Source organism: Gopherus flavomarginatus, chromosome 10 (assembly GCF_025201925.1).
Source record: "Gopherus flavomarginatus isolate rGopFla2 chromosome 10, rGopFla2.mat.asm, whole genome shotgun sequence".
Classification (NCBI taxonomy): domain Eukaryota; kingdom Metazoa; phylum Chordata; order Testudines; family Testudinidae; genus Gopherus; species Gopherus flavomarginatus.
The window spans coordinates 15,635,759-15,650,245 of record NC_066626.1 but is presented as its reverse complement, the minus strand read 5'-3'; the positions used below and the strand labels follow the sequence as shown (position 1 = coordinate 15,650,245).

The window sequence follows — 14,487 nt, the reverse complement described above, 5'->3', positions numbered from 1 at the left end:
GTGAGTTTTCCGGGGTCCCCAGAGCGAGTGAAGGAACCTGCTCCAGGGGCCCCAAAAAACTCTCGTGGAGGCCCTTGGGGCAAATTGCCCCACTTGCCCCCACCTCTGGGTGGCCCTGGCCAGGGTACTGGACTGCAACTCTGGAGAGTTGGGTTTTCATACCAGTTCTGCCATTAGTTTGCTGTGTGACACTGGACAAATCTCTTCTGCATTCTGTGTCTTTCTTTATTCTCCTGCTCTTTGTATTTTCTATTGAATTGTAATTTCCTCATGACAGGGACTCTGTCTTACTATGATTTTGTACAGCACCTAGCACAAATACTACTACTAACAAAGTTAACTTTATATGTTACCCCACTGGCACAACACTAACAGTCCCACTTTTACCCATTGTTAGATATCCTGTGTTCATGCCTCCGTTATACAGCACGTGAGTCTTTTCATAAACATACTTCAAACTATATTATTGATATGCAACCACCAATATAATTGCAAAATTAATGGGATAATAGCTAATGTATATGTAATTTGGTTATAGTCTGTCAGCCCCAGTTTGTGGATTAAATGTGTGCAAATTCACTTCTTTAATTGTTTTGCAGAATCTGACAATTTAATTTGAAGAGCCGGCATGTTTTGCTTTTAAAGTTGCCCTGTGAGGATTTCTTCTAGTGACCTCTTGGAAACCTAGTTTAGGACTGAAAAGGCAGAGGAACCACGAGACACAGGATAATGCTTATCTCTTAGTCGGAGCACCTAACACAAATCTCAGAGTTCACTGCTCAGTTACCATTAGCTTTCTGGACAATGCCAAAAGACTATGCAAAGCAAAAACATTGTAAAACACGTAAACCTATACTCCTGCATCATTTTGAGACTACTTTTAACCTCAGCCTTTTGCAATAGATTTCAACAAAGGGGACAGAAAGAATTAACAGTTCTTCTAGACGAGAATCCTGTTTCACATTAATTTTACGGACATGGCCTCCGCCTATACTGCATCTTTTAAATGAACTCTGATAAATCACTGATATAGTTGGTTCTGAACATGACTTGGTTCATCCCACACATTTGGTTAGTAAATCACAGTCAGTGAAAAGTGTTTTTCTCCTGCCAGAGGCCTACCTTGGCACATGACTGGCTTCTTAAGACTCACCCAGTACAGAGCTTTTTTTGCCTCTGGACAGGATCCCCTACCCAAGTTTGCATAATGGGGTTGACATCTCCTCTTTACATCCAGCTGTGCATTTGGTATAACATACAGTACCAGAATGCACTAGCTTGCTTGCTGCTGATGTCAGAGTGTATAGGTCCTCTGGCATTCTATCCCATACTTAGACACTCTGGTTTAGTAACAGACACAAAAAATGTGAGTTCTATTCTACTTGAGTTCTACCACTGACCTGCAGCATGAACTAGAGAAGTTAACATAAGAACACAAGAATGTGTCAAGCCAATGGTCCATCTAGCCCAGTATCCTGTCTTCCAACAGTGGTCAGTGCCAGATGCTTCAGAGCAAGTGAACAGCAGAAGGCAATTATTGAGTGATCCACTCCTTCATCCAGTCCTGGCGTCTGGAAGTCAGAGGTTTAGAGACACCTAGACCATGGGGCTTTTAGCCACTGATGGACCTATCCTCCATGAACTTATCTAATTCTTTTTTAATTCAGTTATACTTTTGGCCTCCACAACATCCCCTAGCAATGAGCACCAGAAGTTGACTGTGCTTTATGTGAAGTACTTCCTTTTGTTCATTTTAATCTTGCTGCCTATTAATTTCATTGGGTAACTCCTGTTCTTGTATTACCTGAAGAGGTAAATAATACTTCCAATTCACTTTCTCTACACCATTCATAATTTTATTGACCTCTATCATATCCCCCATTAGTCACTCCCAGTGTTTTCAATCTCTCCTCTCATGGAAGCTATTCCACAACCCTAATCATTTTCATTGCCCCTTTATGTACTTTTTCCAATTTTAGTACATATTTTTGGAGTTAGGGAGAATAGAACTTCACATAGTATTCAAGGTGTGGACTTTCCATGGATTTATATAGGGGCATTATTCTATTTTCTTACATCTATCCCTTTCCTAACAGTTCCTAACATTCTGTTAGCTTTTTTGACAGCTTTTTTTTGTATCTGCAGTTAGGATTATGTTTTCTAATATGCATTACTTTGCATTTATCAACATTGAATTTCATCTGCCATTTTATTGACCTATCACCTAATTGTGGAGATCCTTTTGCAACTCTTCATGGTTTATTTTAGATTTATAACTATCCTGAGTAATTTTGTATCATCCGCAAACTTTGCAACATCACTGTTTAACCCCTTTTCCAGATCATTCATGACTATGTTGAACAGCACACGTCCCAGTAGAGATCTTTGGAGGACTTCACTATTTACTTCTTTCTGCTGTGAAAATTGACCATTACTCTTACCCTTCCTATCTTTTTAACCAATTACTGATCCATGAGAGGACCTTCCCTCTTATCCCATGACTGCTTACTTTGCTTAAGAACCTTTGGTGTGGGACCCTGTCAAAGGCTCCCAGAAAGTCCAAGTACACTATATAAACTGGATTACCCATATCCATAGGTTTGTTAACCCTCTCAAACAATTCTAATTGATTTGTGAGGTATGATTTCCCCTTACAAAAGCTGTGTTGACTCTTCCCCAATAAATCATGTTAATCTATGTGTCTGATAATTTTATTTTTTACTATGGTTTCAACCAATTTGCCTGATAATGAAGTTAGGCTTAGCACCCTGCAATTGCCAGGATTGCCTCTGGAGCCTTTTTCTTTTTAAAAACAGGAATCATATTAGCTATCCTCCAGTCATCTGGTACAGAGGCTATTTTAATCAGCAGGTTACATAGTACAGTTAGTAGTTCTGCAATTTCATATTTGAATTACTTCAGAACTCTTGGGTGAAATCTATCTAGTCCTGGTGACTTATTACTGTCTAATTTATCAATTTGTTCCAAAACCGACTCTACTGACACCTCAATCTGGGACAGTTCTTCAGATCTGTCACTTAAAAAGAATGGCTAAAGTGTGGGAATCTCCCTCACATCCTCTATAGTGAAGATCAATGCAAAGGACTCGTTCAGCTTCTCTGCAACAGCCTTGTCTTCCTTGAGTGTTCCTTCAGCACCTTGATCATCCAGTGACCTCACTGATTGTTTGCCAGGCTTTCTACTTCTGATGTACTTAAAAAAAAATTGCTGTTAGATTTTCAATCTTTTCTTAGGTGCTCTGCAAACTCATTTTTGGACTGCCTTATTATACTTTAACACTTGATTTGCCAGAATTTATGCTCCTTTAGATTTTTCTCAACAGGATTTGACTTCCAATTTTTCAAGTATGCCTTTTGCCTCTCATTTCAATGTGAGCATGGATAGAACAGGTGACACAATCACAGTCAAAAGGCATAGTGTGACAGGGTATTATAAAAAAGCATTGATAAAGTCACTGCACATTATTTACTAAGGACACTGATTGTAGATTTGATTATTTGGAAATAAGTTTTCATAATAATTTGGAAGAGGTATTGTTAGTAGTTTAGCATTTCAGTCATGCCTTTTAAAATAACATAATCTGAATTGGTTAAATAAAATTCAGTGACAAGAAGACATTTTGATGACTGTAAAATGAAACACTTTACTAATCTAACATAATTCTTGTGTACCAGATTTGTTTAATCGAGCAAGTACACTTTCAATGATTCTTTTGTGCTATAATAAATGCATGCTTTATTTAGAAAATTGACTATCAAGCTGCTTTTAAGAAGTACAAACTGTCCATAGTATAAACTGTCAGTTTTTACTAAATGAAATTAGAACAGGTTCCCATTGTCTCAAGCAAATAGTCATCCACAATATAAAATTGTGTGGGATTTGATCCTTTCTGAACAGTTATTTATCAAACATAAGGAAGGGCTAATCCACAACTCTGGCCTTGACTACGTACAAGAAATGTGCACCAGCATAATTAGATTGATTAAGTTTCACTGGGGCAACCCCTAGCGCAGCTGTGCTGCAGCAGTGCAAGGTGAGACTTATTTCAATTTAACAAATATAATTATTGGCCTAGGGCACTGATTGGGGGTCAGAAGACTTGGTTCTAATCCCTGGCTCTGCCACCGATCTGCTGACTGACCTGGGACAACCCATGATCTCTCTGTTTCCTGCCCCACCCTTTGTCTTGCCTGTCCAGTTGTAAGTTCTTTGTGACAGGGACTGATTTTCACTATGTCTAGCACAAAGGGAGCCTAATCTTGGTTGTAGCATCTAGGTACAAATGATAAATAATAACGTTAAATCAACATAAGCCTCACACCACGCTGGTGTAGCTTGTTTACGTTAAGAGCTTGCACTGGTATAACTAAATCAATGTAGTTATATTGGTGCAAGCATAATACTAATCATAACTGTGATTACATAACCAAGCTACCTCAGTATAAAGTGATTACTCAATAGCTGACCTCTCAGTCCCCATCCTCAAAGGAAACCTACAAAACACTTTCAAAAGACGAGTTTGGGAGCATAAATTCATAACTTTGCTTGACACTAAAAATCATGGTCTTAATAGAGACACTGGATTTATGGTTTATTACAACAACCTGTAACCACTAACCTCCCCATTTTGCCCTACAGGGGTGTTAATGGGTCATTTCACCTTGAATGGTCCCTTAGAAAACATACTATCTACTTATTCTAAACAATCTGTTTAATCTTGTACTTAGCTGTGACACTTGGAGTACCTTTCCCAGACCTGAAGAAGAGCTCTGTGTAGCTCAAAAGCTTGTCTCTCTCACCACCAGATGTTGGTCCAATAAAAAGTATTACCTCACTGATCTCGTCTCTCTAAATCAATTTAACCATATCAATGAACATTTTTTGTGTATAGATTAGGCTTCCAGGGAAAGAAAAGTATGGGTGAGGGATAACTGTTCTGACCTGATGCACAGCCTGAAATTCATGAACTTCCTAGTAACTAACCTGTGTCAATTTTGTTAAGACCAGATGCTGTCATCCTTTATTCATGCAGAGTATTAACCTTTCTTGGCAAGGAGTCCCATTAAGGTCAGGTCTACTCATGAAATAAGGTACTACTTAATCAGAGAATCTCAGAAATGTAGGAGTGGAAGGCACCTTGACAGGTCATCTAGGTCAGCCCCCTGCACTAAGGTGGGACTAAGTATTATCTAGAGCATCTGTATTTGTGTTTGCCTAACCTGTCCTTAACAACCTCCAATGAGAGATTCCACAAGCTCCCTAGGTAACTTGTTACAGTGCTTCACTACCCTTACAGTTTGGAAGTTTTTCCTAATGTCTAACCTAAATCTCAGTTGCTGCAATTTAACCCCAGAATTTCATGTCTTGTCCTCAGTGGTTAAGGAGATCAATTTATCACCTTCCTCTTTATAATAATGTTTTAGGTATTTGGAGACTTATGTTCCCCCTCAGTCTTCTCTTCTCCAGACTAAACAAATCCAGTTTTTTCAATATTTCCTCACAGGTCATGTTTTTTAGACCTTTAATCAATTTTGTTGCTTTCCTTTGGACTTCATCCAATTTGTCCACATTTTCCCCCAAGTATGGTGCCCAGAGCCGGACACAGTATTCCAGCTGAGGCCTGATAGTGCTGAGTAGAGTGGAAGAATTACTTCTTGTGTCTCACTTACAACAGTCCTAATAATGTTAATTAATGAAATTAAAAGATGGCAGAAGCTATATAATCCTCCTTAGCAGCTGTACCCTAATTAGCTTACCTGTAAAGGGTTAAGAGAAGCTTAACATGAGTTGGCACCTGACCAGGGGAACCAATAGGGAGGCTGTACCCTTTCAAATTGGAAAAACTAGTGGCGGTGGGGAGGCTGTCTTTGTCTCTGGCTGGAGAGAGGGGAAGGCAGCAACAAGCTGTAAGCTTTAAGCCAGGTATGGGAAATCATCAGCATCATACCTAGAAATTCCTCATTTGGAATCCCAGATATGTAAGTAGCACTGGAAAAGTTACGACAGATATGATTAGGAACCTTTTTAGTTGTTTTGGTTTGTGGATTCCTCCATGCTAACCCCAGGTGCTTTTGTTTTTCTTGTAACCTTTGAGCTGAACCTCAAGAAAATTATTTTTGGTGTTTAATTCCTAAAGATCCTGAGTTTTCAGATGTCTTTCTTACTTTTTTAATAAAATTTACCTTTTAAAAAATATATTTTGATTCCAAAGTCCTTAGACAAGCGGTTGGTCTGTGCTCACACTATTAAGGCAACTGGTTGATATTTTATTCTCAAGCCTCCCCAGGAAAGGGGGTGAAGAAGCTTGGGGACTTTTTTGGGGCGGATAAGGATTCCAAGTGACCCTTCTCTGAATATTTGTGAAAATCACTTGGTGGTGGCAGCAATATCTGTCCAAGGCAGAAGACTGTGCCTTGGAAGAGTTTTCATCTAAGATGGTAGAAGATAAGCTTAGGGGGTCTTTCATGCGGGTCCCCACATCTGTACCCCAGAGTTCACATTTGGGGGAGGGGGGTATACCCTGACAGGTCCTAAGGTCAGTAACTGTCCTATATGATGACCTGGTCCTTGAATTGGCAACCAGTTTCATCCATCTGCAGGTAAGTGATACAAGGTGAATAAGACAGAATGACAGCATGTTACACAGGAATAAGTCCGTCATTCAGAAAGGTACTTAAGCAGGTGTGTAAATTTAAGCATGAGTCACTCTCTTTGAAGTCAATTGGACTAAGCACAGCCTCTTACCTGCTTAAGGACCTTCCCAAAACAAGGCCTAACTGACTAACAAAGTAGAAGGCAGTGGAAAAGTAGGCCCATTCATCTTCAATCATTAGACAACCACAGAGTTAACACCAGAACATGAAAGCAATCCATGTAGGTGTTAAGTGTCTGAATAAATATGAAAGCTGGGCTGTTATTTTTTAATCTTCTTCCACAGTGCAAATAAAATCATCCCTTCACCCTCCCCTTCATGTTGGTATTCATCTGCTACTGCAGAATAAAAAGTAAAGCCCGCCTTGCGTAGTTCAACAGGTCTTGCCTGTTTGCTGGCGTGAAAGGTTTCTGAGTCAGGGTCAGCACTAATGAGGAAGAAGGAAGGCTTACATAGATGCTCATCAGCTAGAAACATAAATAAACCAGCAGTCTGGCTATTGGCTACTTGAAGTTCATTTGGTGTAGAAGAAAAGTAAGAAGACTGGGGGTGGAGGGGAGCAGGGCAGGCTGCATGTCACTTACATTGCAGATTTCACCATTTAAAAGGCTAAAAGTGACTAATAGCCTGGCTCTTGGTTAGATCCCATCTGCCGCCTTTGTTAGGTCATTAAAATTGTTTTTAAAATACGTAATAATGTCTAACTAACGAATGTTGAATTATTAGCATAAATACGCCACTTTTTTATTTATTTATTTCACCAAGAACATGTTTTCCTCTGTTTAATGACAATAATTTATCATATTAAACTAGAGCTGCTGGTTTGTTTTCATATTTCTGTTTTTCTGGGTCCCCCACCTCCCCGAGACATCTGTGAAAGGGCAGCCCCAGGTAAAATAAATAAATAAAAGCCTTTGTAACGATCTCCACAAAGCCAAAGCCAGTAAATTGCCTTGATTTACCACTGATGGCCCTCATTTCTTCTCATTTGCTCAGTTTATTGCTATTTTTCCTCTATTTTTCTGTTTAAGGCTTGCTGAAAAAAAGAACAGCAGAGGAGTCTGTACAAAAAAGGAGAATATTTAGAGTCACAGGGAAAACAAAATAGGAGAGAACTTCATTTTCATTTCTAGTTTGCTTAATGAATAGGCCATAACTGTTCTTTTAGTTAGGTAGGGCCAGCTTTAAACACAAGCAATCCTCACTGAAGCCATCCTCTGATTCAGCAATTCACAGCGTATCCTGACCTTCCTCCCCAAACGGCCAGCCAGTGCAGTGAAAGAGGGAGGAATTTAGAGCTGTTATAAGCTTTCATAACAAAACTTGGAGCAAGCAAAACTGACTTTGTTTGCAGTTTCATTGCATACCGGAAACTTGGGCCATGTTCAGTGAAGATTTGTCTAGAGCAGACTCTGTGGTCCTGTTTTGACGTGAGTTAATTGACTGGCAATTAATTAACATGGCTGTGAATATTAGCCTAGACAGTCCATAGACACTTGTTCTAAAGTTGGTGATTTACCCTAAGACTCACCCTCTATTTTTGCAGAATGTCTAGACTAGCATTTGCAATTGTGTAGCTAACTGGTCATCAATTAAATTGAATTAAAACTACCCTCCTCAATGCACCTTTTAGTTTGAGTCAAGCTTACAAACCATTTAGCAAGCCTGGTCTAAGTTTTGAGCAACCATGAGCTCAAGTTGTGGTTTGCAGTGGAACTCACATGAAACAGCAGTGATTTTAACCTGAAAAGAAGTGAAACATGCCAATTGGGTTAATGTTTGGTTTGTGTTTCAGCTTTGTTAGAACCAACAGTAGAAAGTTAAATCTTTGTGAACTAATATTAACAAAAGGTTCACATAAGACCCTGAAAAACAAAATGAGACCTCTCGAAAGCAAACATTTTGCCTATCCCTGATCTTTCCCAGGCCAAAGATGCAAAGAAAAACATTTAGGGTGGGCATCTGCCATCCCATTCCTTGCCCAAGACTGAGGTTTTGACTGTCCTATTCCCTTGGTCTCCGCATCTCCTACAAGTGTCTACACACAGACACACACATTTAGAAACACAGAAAGGAGTTTTATGAGAGTTGTACATAATCAAAACAAGCCATATAAGATGGTACTTTATTTGTATCATGGTTTGACCTCATCCATATTGACCAGCTATACCATATTATGGTCCATTTGGGCTACAATCATACTAACATTTCTTCTCCCTTCCCTTGACAGTCATTCTTACTCCTGCATCTCTCTTCTCCCCACACTGCAGCCTTAATCTGGTGGAACACACTCTCAAACAAGCAGAATACACTGGATGATCCCATTAGCTGGACGTTTCTTCTAAAACAGTCAACTGTCAAAGAATAAACTACAGTGACATTTAGCGACTCTTAATTTGGCTTTCATCCTCCTCATTTCTCTTGATTCCTACTCTCAGGCTGTCTGCAGTCTCAGAATGACAGCACTGCACTAGCTCATATGCACCACTTGATCCACCACTGACATCCTCTAGCACCTGCAGACTCCACACGTTGTAATGCCACAGCGAGGGGGATCAGATGGCAAGTGTGAAAAACTGGGACGGGGGTGTGGGGGGAGTAGGCACCTATCTAAGACAAAGCCTCGAATACCAGGACTGTTCCTATAAAACTGGGACATCTGGTCACCCTAGCCACTGCTGTAAATGGACGGGGTGTTACTGAACATGTTAGTAAGGGATAAATGTTACACAAGTATTGCACATGGAGTTCGTCTATTGTTTACTGTTTCAGCTGTTTCTGCCTAGCATTATAATAAGATTAGCCTGTTAAAACCAACAGTATTTTTCTGCAATATCCTCTGACCTTCCCAGGTCCCTCCTTAACACACCTTCACACCAGATTGCAACACAGAGAAGCATAGACACATTAAATGTGCACTGCCAGTACCTTCCATCAGAAACCCTGGCAACTGTACATTCAGTTTGGTATACTGTTGTTCTTGTGCTTTGCACCTCTGTGACTTTGCTGTATCTTTTTATGGTCTGCTTCTATTACCCTCTAAGCCAATCAGCAGAATAGAAACATCATGTATGAACAAGACACTCTGTTATTGTGCAGTCAAACACCAATATCTGCTCACATAATGGGTAAGGTGGGAAAAGAGGTTGCTTACCCGGAGGAAGGAAAGATCACGGTTGTGTTCAATGTTGGTGATTTCCAGGTTGCCCATGACTACCTCACAGTTCTCATAGTACTTGCGCAACGCACGATACTGCTGCTCAAGATCAGACAGAGAACTCAGCTTGTTCTCAGTACCAGCGCACACTGCAAAAAAAGAAAAAAAATGTATATTATATATAATGATCAGAGACACAGAAGCAAAGTGGGAACAAAAGTTGTAGATAAAGGTACACCTAACTGCAATAAAAGTCCTGTTTTAATCTCTGTATTATGTCATAAAGGAAAATGTTGCAATTTGCCTTAATAGCAACAGCAGTGACAGGTAGCTACAAATATTCTCCACAGTAATCTCAGCAGTTTAATATGCGTGACCAAAGGAGACAATGTTGTGGTATTAACCAGACAATGGGCAAAAGGCTTTAAAAAGCAGAAAAGTAAGAAATATTACAAAGCAATGCATAAGAAAGAAGTAAGGGCAAAATCCTAGTTTCAGTGAACCCCATAGGAGATTTGCCATTGATCATAATATGTCTCTAAATCTAGAAGGGCTATTCATAGTTTTAACGATTTTATGACCAGAAGAGACCAAAGTATCATCTATTCTGGGTTCCTCTCTAACACAAGCCAGAGAATTTCATCCAGTTACTCCAATAACTTGTACTAGACTGTAGGAAGCTTTCCAGAAAGATATTCCAGTCTATAAAGTTTTTGTAGGAAGTGAAGAAGGAATAAACAAAGAAATTTCCCTTTTCTCTTCTCTATGATGATTATAATGAAATATATACACATATGTTAAGGATCAGGCAAACTGGAAAGACTTCAAAAACATTTTTTGAAGTGTAGTTCTATTCTGAAAACTCACTGTAGAAATGGCCTCAAATAGGACAGCTCATGTGTGCTTCTTTCAGTGGTTCCAAACAAAATCTGTTCATTTACAAGTAAAAAGATGTTTTTCCCCCCACCTAATTTAAACTCAGGCAGATTCTGAAAGTCAAGCTGGTTTCTTTCCAGATGCTACCTTCCTTAACAATGAAGATTGCACACTGAAAACATGGTTAAAGGAACATGGTGAGATTCATTTTCTTTGAGATGGATTTTCTTTATGTTTCTGGTGAAGCACGCTTTAAATAATATATCATCTTTTAAAGAATTTTTTTTAAAGCAGGTAAGGAATTTTCCAGTTCATCTGCCAATGTTGAGAAAGGTCATTGAGCAAAGCAGGAGCAACACCAAATGTGCTCAAGCCCACCTTTTCTCCCCTTCCTCTCCCATTTCTTTACATAGGCCTGACTGCTGCCTCTTCTGCTTCCATTTTCCTGCTGCTGTTACCAGTGAATATCCTTTCTGGGCCATGGGGGAAGCACACTTTGATGCATGACCAAGGGAGTTAAGAATTCTGCAGGATAAATTACTCAAATTCAACCCTTAAAAACATATGGGGAGATCACGTTTGTGTTTTTGTGTATTCAGGGCTGGCACAACCCATTAGGCAACCTAAGCGGTCGCCTAGGCCTCTAATATTTGGGGGGAGGCGACTGCAGTGGCCGGATCTTCAGCTGCCCTGGCTGTCAGCGGTATTTTGAGGGTGGGACCTTCCGCCGCCTCTGTTGGGGGCGGTATTTCGGGGGCAGGACCTTCCACCACCTAGGGTGCCAAAAAAGCTGGCGGCACTCCTGTGTGTATTTACATATATATTGGTAGAAATCAACAATGTAATCAATCAGTCCCTGTCTATGCTGTATTCTGTTAATTCAGAGACCAAAAGAACATCTTAAAATTTAAATGAACTGTAAACATCAGATATTGCTGCATTCATCTCTCTTTGAAGTGTATAGCAAATCATCTGCAAATGGTGGAAAAACAGGCAACTGCCTTGTGTTAATGTGTGTGGATAATTACAGGTGATGCTTAGGAAATGGGTTCACTTCAAAGTCCCCATGAGTGCCTTTATTGTTCGATTAAGGACTCCAAACTGTCAAAGAAGGCCTGGAATTGTATAAAAGACCTTTGGGTCCCAATCCTTTTTATCTCAGATCTGTTTGAGATTTCATGCTGGGGAAGCCTACGCCATAAGGACAGAGATCCTAGTTCTGACTGGTCCACCCTGAATATAAACATTGGACTATAACCTGTGAACTAGTTCTGAAAGAACTCTTTGCATCTACAAAGCTCTCCATCTCTTCTCTGAATCCAAATCTCAACATTTACTCATATCTGTATGTATGCTGAACTTTTAACCAATTCTCTCTCCCTTTTCTTTTTAAATACATTTTAATTTAGTTAATAAGAATTGTCTGCAAGCGTGTATTTGGGTAAGGTCTGGAATATTCATTGACCTGGGAAGTAATGTGTCTGATTCTTTGGGATTGGTAGAATCTTTTTCATATGATGAATAAGATTTTCATTAATCCTCATCACATTTGACTTGGGTATCGAGGTGGAGGCCTGAGGCTGAGTTACATTAAGGGAACTGTGTCGTTGACTAGTGTGTAACCAGTGAGCTATAATAAAAGCTATTTTGTGCCGGCTTGGTAAATATAAGTATTGGAATATCCATCAGCTTTGGGGATTGCCTGCCCCACTCTTGGCAGTTCACCCTAATTGAGTGATCTCAACTGGCTCCCGTGGGATTCCGGTCACACATGCACTCCCAAAGCACTGTCATCTTTCCAGTTCGTGTGACAGGAAGTTCTACTATCCACTAAATGGTGACATTGATTATACACGTTGGCCTTGTCTACACAGCAAACACTGTGCATGGGCTCACTTACCTGAGCGAGCTTGAACCCAGCTAGTGTGGGTGACAACGGCAGTGAAGACTGCACAGCCCAAGCTTCATTGTGGGTGGTATAAGCCCAGCACAGACCCTGGGTACATACTGGGCTCGCTAGCCTACTCTGAAGGCTACAGCACACTGTCTTCACTGCAGCTCTTACCCATGCTGGCTAGATTCAAGCTTTTGCTGTGCAGACATAGTAAAAGTGGATATCAAATGAACACAGTGACCAAACTGAAAAGAAGAAAAATATTTTTTCTTTCATCTTTCAATTGTAGTAATCACAGGTGTTTCTTGTAACGATAGCAAGTACAACATGCTACATAGAGATGTGGTTTCCCCGGTGACTGTGTCCCTTAAACAATTCTGTTTATGATGTCAGAGCCAGACTCGAACCCACCTCACCCTCTCTTAATAGTGTTGGTGTTGCACAGCTAAACAGAAGTGAAAAAACAAACAAACAAACAAAAACCCTCTCCCCACCCAAACTTATTCTAGTCCAAAATGTTGGCAGATTGTGATTCTGAATACATACGGGGAACATATCTCATAAATTCAAACATGCCATTTTTACACAGTGAGTTTTCAGAGAGTGTATAACCATCCTTTAACATTCAGGCTGGCATTCTGTTCTATATTCAAAGACCAACTCACAGCCACTGAAAGCAGAGTTCCCAGTGAGTTAAATTAAAAAACCCACACTTCAAGTGGCTACAAAATCAAATTAGAAGATATTTTCAAAAAGCACTTTTGTTTTGGGTCTCTCAGTCTGTCATAACTTGAATGTTACTTACATTTGGGGGTGAAATTATATTTAATTTCTTTCCTTATGCATTTCTTCTTTTCTGTCAACCATCTCCTTGTGGGCCATTCTTGCACATAAGCAAATTTAGCCAAGGTTTTGAAACATGAAACATATTAAATAAAATACCTGCCAAACCAAAATAGCTTTTTGGGAGCCATTCCTAGCTTTAGGGTAAATCAATACAAACAAATCTCTGTATGACTAGAGCAGTGGTTTTCAATCAGTGGTCTGCAGACCCCTGGGGGTCCGCACACTACGTCTAAGGAGTTGGCAAAAGGTTGTTGCTATCATAGAACAATGATTTTCAAACTATGGTCCGTGGACTCCTGAGGATCTGCTGACTATGTCTAAGATTTCCAAAGGACTCTGCACCTCTATTCAAAATTTCTGTAGTCTACAAATGAAAAAAAGATTGAAAACCCCTGGATTAGAGGAAAAATCAATAAAATTGGCTGAAATACACACTTTTCAAATGTTTTGCTATTTTTAAACATCAGAAGGGAAGGGATAGTTCAGTGGTTTGAGCATTGGCCTGCTAAACCCAGGGTTGAGAGTTCAATCCTTGAGGGGGCCATTTAGGGATCTGGGGCAAAAATCTGTCTGAGGACTAGTCCTGCTTTGAGCAGGTGGTTGGACTAGATGACATCCTGAGATCCCTTCCAATCCTGATATTCTATGATTCTAAGAAGTAACAAGGCTTTTATGAGTATTATAAATGCATACTTGTCATATTCTGTCATTTATACCAAAGGTATTTTATATTTATATGAAAACAGGAAAAATTATCCTTTCTGATCTTCACTGGGAATCTCTATTGGCTGTGGAGACATCTACTGTTGTGTCAGAATGGTTCAGCAAGCGATGGGTTAAAGCAGACAGTCAAAGATTTGTTACCAGCTTTCCCTCTAGAAAACTCCTTCTGGCTTATAAAGGCCAATTGGCAGCAGGCACCTGAACAATAATTCCCAGCTATGGTCTGGTGCTCGTACACTGGTGGTCCACATGGAACTGTCTTCTCATGTAGTGTTGGCTCCCCTTGTTTTCAGCTGTTAAATTATATTAGAAGCTAAG

General features: G+C 39.9%; 1 protein-coding gene across 6 annotated transcripts in view; it reads right to left on the bottom strand.

The window, feature by feature from the left end:
• ERBB4 (erb-b2 receptor tyrosine kinase 4) overlaps nucleotides 1-14,487 on the bottom strand; it is a 1,018,488-nt gene that overhangs the window by 611,217 nt on the left and 392,784 nt on the right. For all 6 annotated transcript variants that reach the window (XM_050916103.1, XM_050916105.1, XM_050916107.1 and 3 more), the window contains exon 2: nucleotides 9,828-9,979. In XM_050916103.1, the coding sequence (XP_050772060.1) occupies nucleotides 9,828-9,979 (152 nt within the window). The remainder of the gene's footprint in view (nucleotides 1-9,827; nucleotides 9,980-14,487) is intronic.